The following is a 13,538-nucleotide window of genomic DNA, read 5'->3' as shown; positions in this document are numbered from 1 at the left end:
TGCCCCCTGAAACCATGGTCCCCAGACCTCTGCCTCTGCTACCCTGTCCCTGAAGTGTTTGGTTGTATTCAGGAAACTTCTTAGCTTTAGGTTTAGTCCTGTTGTGCTAACTTCCCCTGTATTTCGTGTTGTCCTTCCCTTCACCTAAAATAATTCTTTTCTACTACCCAAAAAAAAAAAAAAAAAATTTTTTTTTTTTATTAGTGAATACCCCCTTTCTCCCTCCCTACCCTCGTAACCATCAAAGAATGTTTTCTTCTGTGTTTAAAGCTTTTCTTGAGTTCTTTATAATAGTGGTCTCATACAATATTTGTCCTTTTGCTACTAATTTCACTCAGCATGATCCCTTCCAGATTCCTCCATGTTATGAGATGTTTCACATGTTCATCGTTGTTTTTTTATCATTGTATAGTATTCCATTTTGTGAATATACTATAATTTGTTTTCCATTTTTCCGTTGATGGCACCTGGGTTATTTCTTTTTGCTCTTGGAAACAGTGCTGCAGTGAACATGGGTGTGCATATATCTATTTGTGTGAAGGCTCTTATTTCTCTAGGGTATATTCCAAAAAACGGGATTGCTGGATTGTATGGTAGTTCTATTCCTAGCTTTTTAACGAAGTGCCAGATCAGTTTGCAAAGTATTCATACCATTTTACATTCCCACCAGCAGTGTATAAGTGTTCTAGTCACTCCACAACCTCTCCAGGACTTATTATTTTGTGATATTTGGATCAATCCCAGCGTTGTTGGGGTGAGATGGTATCTCATTGTAGTTTTGATTTGCATTTCTTTAATGGCTAATAATTGTGAGCATTTCCTCATGCATCTGTTAGCCACCGGAACATCTTCTTTGATGAAGTGGCTGTTCATATCTTCGCCCATTTTTTAATTGGGTTATTTGTCTTTTTGTTGTTGAGGTTTTGCGGTGTCATGTAGATTTTAGAGATTAGATGCTGATTGGATTTGGCATAGCCAAAATTTTCTTCCTAGTCTGTAGGTTGTCTTTTTACTTTTTTGGTGAAGTCTTTGGTTAAACGTAGGTGTTTGTTTTTTAGGAGCTTGCAGTTATCTAGTTTCTCTTATGCATTGTTAGTAATGTTTTGTATACTGTTTATGCCATGTGTTAGGGCTCCTAGCATTGTCTCTGTTTTTTCTTCCATGATCTTTATTGTTTTAGATTTTATATTTAGGTCTTTGATCCACTTTGAGTTACTTTTTGTGCATGGCGTGAGGTATGGGCCTTATTTCATTTTTTTGCAGATGGATGTGCAAAAGTTATGCCAGCACCATTTGTTAAGACTGTCTTTTCCCCATTTAACTGACTTTGGGCCTTTGTCAAGTATCAGCTGCCTGTAGGTGGATGAATCTGTGTCTGTATTCTCAATTCCGTTCCACTGGTCTATGTATCTGTTGTTGTACCAGCACCAGGCTGTTTTGACTACTGTAGTGGTCTAATAGGTTCTAAAATCAGGTATTAGGAGTTCTCCCACTTTGTTCTTCTTTTTCAGTAATGCTTACTTTTTTTTTTTTACTTACCCAGGGCCTCTTCCCTTTCCATATGAAGTTAGCGATTTGTTTCTCCATCTGATTAAAAAATGCCATCGGAATTTGGATCAGGATTGCATTTTATCTGTAGATCTCTTTGGGTAGAATAGACATTTTTACAACGTTGAGTCTTCCTATCCGTAAGCAAGGTATGTTTTTCCACCTAAGTAGGTCTCTTTTGGTTTCTTGCACTAGTGTCTTGTAGTTTTCTTTGTATAGGTCTTCTATGTCTCTGGTTAGATTTATTCCTAAGTATTTTATCTTCTTGGGGGCTACTGTAAGTGGTATTTTTAATATGTCTTGATGTTGTCTTCTATCTCCAGGACATTCAGGAATTATTTTCATCATTGTGGATTTGTTTGTTTCATCCTGATTTTTTGTTTTATCCGGTTATGTCTGGTAAGGCAGGCTGGGTGTGTTTTGTCTCTTGCTTGCCTGTGGGCATGATACTCCTTACCACCTTGCACAGGTGGGCGGGGCTGGTCACTAAGCTGTGGTGCAGCAGGGCAAGCCCAGCAGAGTGAAAGGGTGGAGATGGGTAATTTGTGGCACGAACTGGGGGCAACAGTGTGAGGTTGGGTGCCAGTGCAGGGCAGGGTCTAGGGTACCCACTTGGAAGCGTGGCACTCAGTGCACAGTGCAGATAGGCAGGAAGGAAAGAAGAGGATGTGATGTACAGAGCTAAGTGTGTGGGTGAAAGAAGAGAGAGAAACAAAGTGAAACAAGTAAAATAAAAAGGCAAAAAATGAAGTAAAGAAATTTTTAAAAAAGAAAAAAGTAAATAAAATGGTGGTGTGGTAGGATTCAGCAAGCGGGGGCAAGGCAGACCCGATGAGGCCATGTATTGCTGCCTCGTCACCCAAGTGGTGTAGGTTGGCCTGTTGAGAAGAAGTGTGGGTGGCACACAGGGCTAGGTTAGTGGGAGTAAGGAAAAAGAAAGAGGGGAAATAGAATAAACCAACAATCAAACAAACAACTAAAAATAAATAATAATAAAAATAACAACTAAAAAAAAATATTGTGGTGGGGGCAACAGCTGTTGAGGGCTGGGTGGAATTGGGTTGGGGGTGAGCTGATGTCTCCCTTGCCGGGTGGTACAATATAGCCCATCAGGAAGGGGTGGAGGCAGGGCGAGGCCGAGGTGGAAGGGAGAAGGAAAAGGAGAAGGAGAAAGATAAAGAAAAATAAAAAATATGATGCTGAGGGAGCTGGCCTGTGGAGGCAGCGCAGACCTGGGGAGGCTGTGTGCCAGATACTCTCCAGCCGAGCGGTATAGCACAGTTCACCAAAAATTTGAGGGTGTCCCACAGAGCTGGGTGGTTGGGAGAAAGGAAAGCAAGAAAGAGAGAGAGAGAAGAAACAATAACCAAAAAAAAAAGAGAAAGAAAGAGAGGAAGAAAAATAAGCAATAAATAAATGGAAATTGTGCTTAGGGAGTCGGTTAGTGCTGGCAGCACAGACGCAGGGAGACTGAGCACAGTGACTCTCCAACCAAGCTGTGCAGCGCCGCTCCTCCAGAAGGGGCGGAGGTGGTGCATAGGGCTGGCTGGGTGGTAGCAAAGAAAGGAGAGGGAAAAAGCAAAACAAAGAAAAAGAACAAACCAAAGAAACCAAAAAATTACAGCCCTTCAAGAAGGGGTGGGGATGACACAAGGGGCTAGCTGAGTGGGAGAAAGGAAGGGGGGGGGAGGAGAGAGAAGCAACAGAAAAAGCCCAAAAAACAATATAAAAAGAAACCAAATAAACTAAAACAAGCAAAAAAACCAAAAACATCACAGCCTGTCAAGAAGGGTAGAGGATGGCACACAGCACCAGCTGGATGGGAGGAGGGAAAGGAAGAGAGACAGAGAAGCAATAAAAAAATCAAAAAACGAAGAAACAAAAACACAAACAAAAAAACGGCACTGAAGGTGCCGGCGGTGGGGTTGGGTCAGATCCCAGTGACAGTGAGCTAGTGTCTATCCGGCCAAGCAGTGGAGCTTGTATAGAGGGAAGAAGGATGGGAGGTGGGAAAGCGTGTATCCCTGCTTCATCTCTTGCTGGGATCTCCCTGGAGTTACCTTCCCATATTTCCTGTCCTCAATCCTTGGTGGCTGAGGTCCAAAATGGCAAATCCAGATGGCAGTGAACCTGGTATCTCTCTGGCCAAGTGACCATGGCTCATTGGCAAATGGTGGAGGCCTCTCGTACAGGGAAGAAGGGTATGGAGTGGGAAAACGTGTAACTCTGATTACTGGGTGCTGTGTCCCCTGTTGGAGGCTCCCTGTCTGAGTTGTTTGGTGGCTGTAGCCCAAGATGGCAAATCTGGCCACTTTAGCCGGTATCGGACCTCTACTCCGTAGCTCTCCTCGTTCTCTGTTCTCTGTCAGTTTCTTAGTCTATTCAGTGCTTTCTTTATTCCTTCGTTTGGTACTTAGGGTTCCAGGATTGACTGACGTTTCTGTTTTACTTAGTTTTTTGGGTCTTTGCTGTAAAGGAATGGCATGGTGCTTCTGTCTATAGTATAACATTTAAAAGATTACAAAAAATTGAAGTAAATATCTCCCCATCTTCATGCTTCAATCACCCATTTCTCCTCCCTGAGGCAATCTCTATTACAAGTTTCACATAATCTGTTTGGAAGTAGTTTATTCGTATGTTGTCATTAGTTTCCATCGAGTTGATCTGAGCTCATGGCAACCCCAAGTGTGCAGAGTAGAAGTACTCCATAGGCTTTTAGAGGCTGTGACTCTTGGGAAAGAGATCACCTAGTTCTTTACCTTACTTTTATTTATTTATCTATCTATCTATCTATCTGTCTGTCTATCTATTTATTTTTAATGAGACTGCTTTTAAAAATGCAATGTCAGAATCACGCAGTTACAGAAACTCCTTTACTCAGAACGGGTTTAAGTTCCTAACCATTGTTCAAAGTCCCTTCTATTCCCCTTGCCCCCTGCCACTCACAACAAATCCAAGTGACATCTTACAAGTGATCATCATCCCCATCTGTGGTGGGAGGTGGAGTTAGCGTGCTGTTTCTCTGGGGGACATCTTCCTTTGTGAAGTTAGTCGTGTGAAGGTAAGTTAGGGTGTTGAAAATGAAGGGGATTCTATGGCTTGTCAGCATTTAAAGAGAGGGTGCCAAGTCTTTAATTTAGTAATCTATAAATGGAAGTATCTGAAGATTATTGGAACGCACCAAATTTTATTTCCATGATTCCTGACAGGCATCAGCCGTTCAGCCATTCAGAAAAGACCTCAGAGAGAGGAAGATGACCCTCGTGTGGTGCTTTCCCTTCTGAGGCAAGAGCTGGCCCAGGGGACAGTAGGTACTGGAGGGTTAATATGGGAGGCTTCATGCTTTTTTAAGTAAAATTTTTAGAGAAAATACCCATGCTTTTTATAGCCCAATGGAATGACCATATTTTTTTTTTTCCTCGTAACTTGAGGCCAAGTTGGCTGCCACATCACTCTGTGAGGAAACTATTTTAGGGTCAATAGAGTCATTCATTCCTCCTCAGTTGATATCCTCCATCTCTCTGCCTGTGAACGGGCCTTTGTGCACTGGGCTCCTACCTGACCTCATGCTCGGCCTTCATGCCTGTGCTTGCTTTCCCCTGCCCTTCTACTTATTTCCTGGGAATTGCTGCTGCTGCGTTTTTCTGTTTTTTTTTTTTTAACCTCTTATAATTAGAGGTTACAAAGTGTCACTGAAATAGAAGCATAGAACTAACTTACGTTTTCCACCCATTTTGAGTGCCAGGATTGTGTCCTTTCACCATACTTATTCAATCTGTACGCTGGTCAAATAATCTGAGAAGCTGGACTATATGAAGAAGAAGGTAGTATCAGAATTGGAGGAAAACTCATTAACAGCCTGTGTTATGCAGATGATACAACCTTGCTTGCTGAAAGTGAAAAGGACTTGAAGCACTTGCTGATGAAAATCAAAGACTACAGCCTTTAGTATGGATTGCACCTCAACATAAAGCAAACAAAAATCCTCACAACTGGACCAATAAGCAACATCATGATAAACAGAGAAAAGATTGAAGTTGTCAAGGATTTCATTTTACTTGGATCCACAATCAACAGCCATGAAAGCAGCAGTCAAGAAATCAAAAGACGCATTGCACTGGGCAAATCTGCTGCACAAGACCTCTTTAAAGTGCTGAAAAGCAAAGATTTCACTCTAAGGACTAAGATGTGCCTGACCCAAGCCATGATATTTTCAGTCATCTCACATGCATGCAAAAACTGGACAATGAGTAAGGAAGATCAAAGAAGAATTGATGCCTTTGAATTGTGGTGTTTGTGAAGGATATTGAATATACCATGGACTGCCAAAAGAGGGAACAATTTTGTCTTGGAAGAAGTGCAACCAGAGTGTTCCTTGGAAGCGAAGATGGCAAAACTTTCATCTCACATACTTTGGACATGTTATCAGGAGGACCAGTCCCTGGAGAAGGATATCATGCTTGGTAAGGTAGACGGTCAGTGAAAAGGAGGAAGACCCTCAATGAGATGGATTGACACAGTGGCCGCAACAATGGGCTCAAGCATAGTAGCAATGATTGTGATGATGGCATAAGACCAGGCAGTGTTTCGTTCTGTTATACATGAGTTGGAATCAACTTGACGGCACCTAACGACAGCGATAATGAGTATTCTCAGCTACTCTTTTCATAACCAAAATGTTTAAGTGCATTAATCAAAATGTCCACTTCTCTCTTACCCAGAGTGAACATTTAGTTACAGCATTTTTCCCCCTTGTTTTGAGTTACCTCCTGTAACACTAAATAATATTTGAAGATGAAAACTCCCGTTTAGCATCAAACCATTCCGTATTACTTTAGAGGACAGAATCCTTCACTGGTGTCCTACTGAAGGAGCTGGCTAATTTTAGTCCAGACACAAACCACTCCTGGATCTGTTCAGTACTTTTTGTTTTTTTCTCTTTGGTGAACAGCCTCTGCATTTGTTTTTGTAATATATGATCTTCATAAATCTCCTTGAATTTGTACTCAGTCTTAAAGCATTATGAAACCGTCAGTTCTGCAGTGTTTTTTGGTGATCACGTCCACAAAATCTGCCTTGTGAAATTCAGAGTAAGTTTATTTTAGAGTTATAGGGATTATAATTTGTCATTTGGGTTGGAGATTTTTGTAACGGGAGAGAATGAAATAACACCCCAAAATGGGTCAGCCAGGAAAGCTGGCCTGCTTATCAAGATCCTACAAATAAAGATAAGCTGTCTTTTTTCCCCTTTGTTTCACAGTCTGTTACCTAGCTAGAAAACACCAGATGGCATCCTAATCTGAGAGGGAGTTAGGAGAAGATGTTTTATAAAAACGCACATCTCTTTATTGAAAAATTACCTGCTCACTCACTAACCACTGATTGGATCTATGGGGTGCTGCCAGTTGCTCCAGCATTTAGAATGTGATACTAATGAGTTCGTGACCACATAATTCAGTCCTCATGTGTATCACCAAGCTTTTTCTGTTTTGGCAGTCCTTTTGCACATTAACTTAATTTTGTTCTTTCAGAATATATGCGATTGGTCTTGGAAGAAAGCAAGTGGGAGAATAAGACTTGCTCAAATCTGTGCAGCTATTACTATTTTAAAAATAAACTAAAACCACTGTTAGTATTCCAGAAAGTCACTTGCTGAAGCAGGGAAGGGCATTGTTCTCAGGGAAGTGAAGTAATAGGAAAGCTAGGATCCATGCGTAGGTCATCTTGCTGATCCACAAGCCCGTCACACTATTCCTGGCTCCATGCTGTTGCCCCTCATCACCCCGCACTCTCTCTAACCCCATTTTTCTCATAAGACCTGTTGGGTCCACAAAGCCTTTCTGATTCTTCCATATCTTTACAGATTTTCTCCTTGGTCTCCAAACTCTTGTACCCAGGGCTTCTCATTTTTTAGTGTTTGTCTTCTGTATTTTTTTCATGCTTCTGGTTGTCATCCCACCAGTTGTTTTATAAACAGCTTCTAGAACAGGAACCTTTTCTTGATGTTCTTGTTATGTCCAGCACAATACTGGGCATGGGTTGTGGTTGTGTGCTGTTCAGTCGATTCCAACTCATAGTAACACCGTATGGCAGAGTATAACTGCCACCGTAGTGTTTTCTAGGTTGTAAATCTTCACAGGAGCAGGTTACCAGGTCTTTTCCATGGAACTGCTGGTGAGTTTGAACCATGCTTTGATTAGCAGGCGTGTGCTTAACCAGCGTGTTACCAGGGCTCCTAATGGGTACGGAGTAAAAATCTTTCAGTTGACACTACTAACTACATTGTGAATCACTGAATTAATGTACATATAAAAGAACTCATTATTTTACTCCATGCTGGACTTTCTTTTTTTTTGAGATTTAGTGTTTGGCCATTGATAGGAAAAGTGTAAGAATATAAATCCTTAGAAGGGGATTTTTCTTTATTCACTGTATCTTCCCTTAAAATACTCATCCCAGATATTCTTTAGAAGGCCATTTGATGCATTCAGAAAACTCAGTAGAAGATCAACTTCCTTGGGGAAAAAAATTGAGAAGGCAGTAATTAATTAATAGCTATTATTAATTAGTAATCCAGGGTGGCTAAATTGAGTGAGGAACTCCATTCCTGTCGCCTAGGAGTCTCCTTCAGGGACCTGCCTGTCACCATCACTACCTATATAGAATGACACATTGGGAAAAATGCATCTCGCACTTATGCTTCAGTGACTCTGACGCTCTGTATCCAGAGAAATTCCCAAGATGGTAGGATTTATTTTTGACACACTTTGACTTCATGCTCAATGAAATTGTAGTTACTTTGGAAGAAGCATATTTGGCATTTATATACCTTTTATCAAGGTGAAATTATCAAAACAAAATTTATAAAATATATGGATTTTAAGAGGTTATGAGATGTACATACGAGTGGTTCCTAAATTTGATGACTGTTTAGTGGCTACATTTGTGTCACTTGGAAAGTTGAAGTAATATGGATTACAAGACTCTGTCCCTCGGGAGTCTGCTGCAGTATGCCTGCATGCTTTGCTCAACTGCTTTTTCTCTATTTCCACTGACAGCTGTATTGTAGAGGTTAGGGTGAGGCTTTATCATCAGACAAATTGGGTTTGAGTCCTGACTCAGTCATTTCCTGTCTGTAACCTATGGCACACCTCATCTGTAATGTGGGGACAGGAATTTCTGCCTCATAAGGCTGATGTGGGGAGTCAGTAACAACACAAGCATGGAATGTAGCACCAGGTCTGGCACGTTGTGGAACAAGTCAATAAATGTTAACTAGCGGTCTTCTTATCTCTGCACTATGAGTACTTTGGCATGTTTTTGTGCATCATTTTTCTGAATATGTTTGAGATTTTCTTCAAAAGTTTCAGAGAAGCATATCAAATCAAACAGGAATTGGTATAATAAGCTGTCTCTGATTGGAAAAGAAGGGATCATTCGAAGAGTCGTAAGCAGGATTGCCTGAGAGGTAGTGTGGAGGATTTCCTCCACTGATTCCTGAATGACTGTTGTAGTGTTAAAATTACTGTTTTTCTCAAATTGATTTGCAGCGGAGATAAAAATCTGTTTTAAATACTACCATGGCATCAGTGGAGCCCTGCGAGCCACAACCCCCTGCATCACCGTGAAGAACCCTGCTGTGATGGTGAGTACCCTCATTGCTGGCATCCTCGTCATGACCACAGAGGAACTTGATTTCTATTTCTGTCTGTGCAGCACTGACAGGGTTGTGAGGAACAATGGAAAAGGAAATGCATAACAGCATGGATGCCATTTTAGAAAAGGAAATAACTTATCAGGCAGGCATACCTGAATCCATAATACAAATCACTGGAAAATTATGATTTGATTATAACAATTCTGTATATAGTCAACTTTCTTGGGAACCCACGCATGAGGTGAAGTAATGAGTACCCCACCATGGAAGGTTTTAAACTTAGTCTGGATGACTGGTTGATCGGAAACAGTGACCTTGCATCTTCCATGAACATAATTAATGTAATTTAATTTACACAAATTCAGCTGTACTTTCTTTAAAAAGTGTGTGATTCCACTTATCAGTGTACTTTTGAGAAGCTTTTGTTCCAAAGAGTGTGAGATTGAAGTCACGAATGAATGTGCTGTCCTCTTAGGAGGTCCTAGCACAGGATCCCTCTCCACGCTGAGTTGATGTCTATACTTAGAGAAGGGAGAATGAAATGAGGCTGAGAGAACACATACTAGTGAGATTTGACCTAGTCAGTAAGGTCAGGAAAGCTTTCCTGACGTAGGCATGTTTAAGGGGCAATCTGAAGGACGAGACGTTACGGGAAGAAGGGAGGCAAGAGCATTTCAGGCAGAGGGAACCATATGTGCAAAACTCTCAACATCTAAGTACTGTGCTAACATTAGAATCGTATTTAAGGTTCGTACTTGGAGCAATATGGTATAGAATATGAGAGGATAGCCTATATTTACTGTGTAAGACTTCAAAGGTCACAAGGGGAATAAAGAAAAAATTTTAGTTAATATTCTAAAAAGAAAAATCATAAAACTAGAAAGTAGGGCTGTGTATAATAAAGCCTCTGAAGACTTAACTGTATGAGAAATTAAACAGTGGCTTCCCAACTTGGTTAAGCATATTCCAGAGTCAGATTTTCTTAGACTAGAGCAATTACAATACCGAGATATCAGTGAAGACAGTGGGAGTTTACAGTCTGGTGAACATTGATCTCATTCTATTGATTTTGCACTGAGATCACTCTGTCAGAGCCTGTGGTTGGTTTAGAGATAATTAATTTGCTTCAAACAGGTTTTAGAGCTTTTAAAAGCTTCATAGATACAGCACCAAGAATCAGAATACTTTGGGTCAAAGGCTGGCTAATGAAATTGGTGGTCAATAGATTTCTGACCAAGCTTAAGACAGTTCGCTCTGTGTCTGAAATTGAGAGGCTGTGCCACATAGACCCTTCATTGTATGGGCGAGCACTGTGTTTTTACAACAGCATAATGGTCACATGGGTATATGACGTGTGTTTAGTTATTGTTAATGATTAACCACGTTGATATTCACAAAGCCCATTTAGTATAATTACCTTACAGCCATATGCCAAGAATAGATCGAAAAGAAGTAACTGAGAAACTGTACGGGGAAGGAAATGAGCTGCCATCCTAATCGAATAGCCTCCTTTCTCACGTATCATTTAGCAATGAATCAACGATTAAAAAAAAGTGTCTTCTCTGTCATTTGTGCTTTGACGTCACTGTCATTCATTAGCGTACATGGTGATATACACCCCAGACTCTTGGAACAGGAAATACTTAGGCTTTGGGGACAGATTAAAGCTGCCATCACTCACTACCATGTATTGTTTCAACACTTGGTTGACAGTGTTGCATCTGAGTTTTCCTGGAATGAATCTACTGAGCGAGTTTATTTAAAAACCTCTGTCTAAATGTAGAGTGCAGACGTGTTTATTATCGCTGATGTCCCCATATCTAGTTGTAATGTTTGGTCTTTCCTGGACTTATTGCAATGGATGATAAAATTGAATTCTTTTAGAATTATTTCAGATGAGCATGTTACCACTGTGGTGGTAAAGGACACTGTTTATCAGTGAATTCTTTGAGAAATGTTTCAGGTTAGCTCTTTGGCAGCTAGTGAATCACATTTTAGGACTGAGAATTAGAGAACGTTTTTGTTTCTTATAATTCATGATGATATTTTAGGTAGGTTTTAAATGAAGACAGGCTGTGAATATTTCCAGTCTTACTTAACTCACTTAACATGAGCATTCCATAGCAGGCAAAGATGCCATGGCCTTGGGGGTGGCACAGCTTACTAGGCAATGTGGCTCATTTGAGGTCAGACCAGGGTTTGTCAGATGCCTGTCTGTGCCCAAGGCATAGGAGGGGCATGTTGCTGAGTGTCTGTCTCAGTTGTAGTCTGCACTATCTCATTGTTCACCACTCTTTTGTCTAGGGAAGAGGTCAAGATAGTTACAGCAACCACTGACCAGTTGGCTGCTCTCTCTGCTCCAGCTACACTGGGGATAAATCTGAAAAGTACAATATGCTATAATTAAAAAAAAAATAAAAAACACTCATTGCCATCAAGTCAATTGTGACTCATGGTGACCCCACATTTCAGAGTAGAACTGCGCTCCATAGGGTTTTCAATGGCTATAATCTTACAGAAGGAATCCCTGGGTAGCACAGACAGTTAAGTGGTCAAATAGTAGCTGAAGCTTTGGCGGTTTGAACCCAACCAGAGGCACCTCAGAAGATAAGCCTGTCAACCTGCTTCGGAAAGGTCACAGCCTTGAAAACCCTATGGAGCAGTTCTACTCTGTACACATTGAGTTGCCACAAGTCAGAATCAGTTCGACAGCAACTAACAATAATCTTATGGAAATAGATCGCTAGGCTTTTCTCCTGTGGCGCTGCTGGGTAGATCCAAACCACCAACTTTTTGATTAGTAGTTGAACGCTTAACCATTTGCACCATCCGGCTTAACACTCACATATTTGTTGAGTGCCGTCTCTTTGATCACCAGGGAGTTGGCTCTATGAGTGCAGTTAATCTACCTGTTTGGTACTCTAAATTGAAAATTGTATGTGAAACAATGTGCTGAGAGCTGTAAAGTGTCACACTAAGTAGTCTTGACTAAGGAATAGGAAGGGAGCATTGGTGCTGCAGTGCTTAAGTGCTCAGCTGCTAATCAGAAGGTCAGTGGTTTGAACCCACCAGCTGCCCCACAGCAGAAAGATGTGGCGGTCTGCTTCCATGAAAATTTACAGCCTTGGAAACCCTATGGGGCTCTGTCGTTATAGGGCTGCTATGAGTTGGAATCAACTTGACAGCAGTAAGCTTTGGTTTGGGTTTTAAGGTATAGGAATTACAGAGAAGGAAGTAGAAATTCGTATTTCCAGAATTTGAACTGAATTTCTTTTGCTTGGATTATCTCCTGGAGGTGTGATTTTTGAAGTATTGTGTATTGTGGGTTGCAGAAAAGATGAGATGGAGGAAGGGTTTAATCTACACTTTAGAATTAAAATGCGATTTCTATTTTCCGATTCTTCCAAATACATTCTTCCTTAAATTCTGTCTCTTACAGTACTATGGACATCTTTTTCAGTGTTCCATGAAACTCTTTCTAGTGTACCACAAATTGTACACCAGGTGTACCTATATTGAGAGAAGAGCCTAAATCTGCTGGTTTCAAGTGACATAAAATTTACTTGAAAGATTTTAGGAAAAGTTATCAGTACAGTAGCCCTGCAGATTCATATTATCACTACTTATAATAGTATGTGCCATGTCCTTGCAGCACTATAGAACATAGACCTGCAAAGGAGAAGGGACGCCCACGTGGTCACTCAGAAATATTTGACAAGAAAGAAAAATTCTAAATACTGGATGAGTCTGATATAAATGCACTGTTTAGTGTATTCCAGGTTTTCCTAAGAAATTAGAAGGAATTTGATGGTTAGTTTTTAACTTAGGGAATGTTTTAATGTAGTAATAGTAATATATTTGCTACATACCAACTATATTCTTATCAAAGGAAAAAAACAAAGTAAAGTGATTCTTATCCCAGAGAATTCAGAAGCTTAGATTTGTTGATTTTGTGTAAAGGTTAAATTTAAGGATGACCCTTCCGCTGGCTTTCAGGAATCTGCTTTCGTTCTAAGATTTAGAAGTGAAAAGGTGGATGCTACAATAATCATCATCATTTGCCATCCTCTGTGACTCCCTAGGAGGGTTGAGGGGGTAGCGTCACGCTCCTGTGAAACTTCAGGTACTTGCTTTTCCTCTTCAGATGGGGGCGGAAGGCATGGAAGGAGGTGCGTCAGGAAGTTCGCACTCTCGGAAACTCGTCAGCTTTACACTGTCAGGTAAGTGTGTCTTTAAACATGACATCCAGTTTCAAAGGGTGTAATTTCAGAGGCACAGACGATCACATCTTTCTACAGATTCTCATGTGGATGTGAGCCGCAGGTATTTTGTT

At 40.8% G+C, this 13,538-nt stretch overlaps 1 protein-coding gene across 7 annotated transcripts in view; it reads left to right on the top strand.

Moving 5' to 3' along the window:
• Positions 1 to 13,538, top strand: part of HECW2 (HECT, C2 and WW domain containing E3 ubiquitin protein ligase 2) — a 463,541-nt gene that overhangs the window by 299,430 nt on the left and 150,573 nt on the right. For all 7 annotated transcript variants that reach the window (XR_007517919.1, XM_049887746.1, XM_049887747.1 and 4 more), the window contains 2 exons: positions 9,099 to 9,193; positions 13,350 to 13,425. Coding sequence is in view for 6 of the 7 variants with exons in the window: in XM_049887746.1 (XP_049743703.1) it covers positions 9,099 to 9,193; positions 13,350 to 13,425 (171 nt within the window). In the remaining variant the exon portion in view is untranslated. The remainder of the gene's footprint in view (positions 1 to 9,098; positions 9,194 to 13,349; positions 13,426 to 13,538) is intronic.

Source organism: Elephas maximus, chromosome 6 (genome assembly GCF_024166365.1).
Source record: "Elephas maximus indicus isolate mEleMax1 chromosome 6, mEleMax1 primary haplotype, whole genome shotgun sequence".
NCBI classification, from domain to species: domain Eukaryota; kingdom Metazoa; phylum Chordata; class Mammalia; order Proboscidea; family Elephantidae; genus Elephas; species Elephas maximus.
This window is presented reverse-complemented; position numbering and strand designations above follow the sequence as displayed.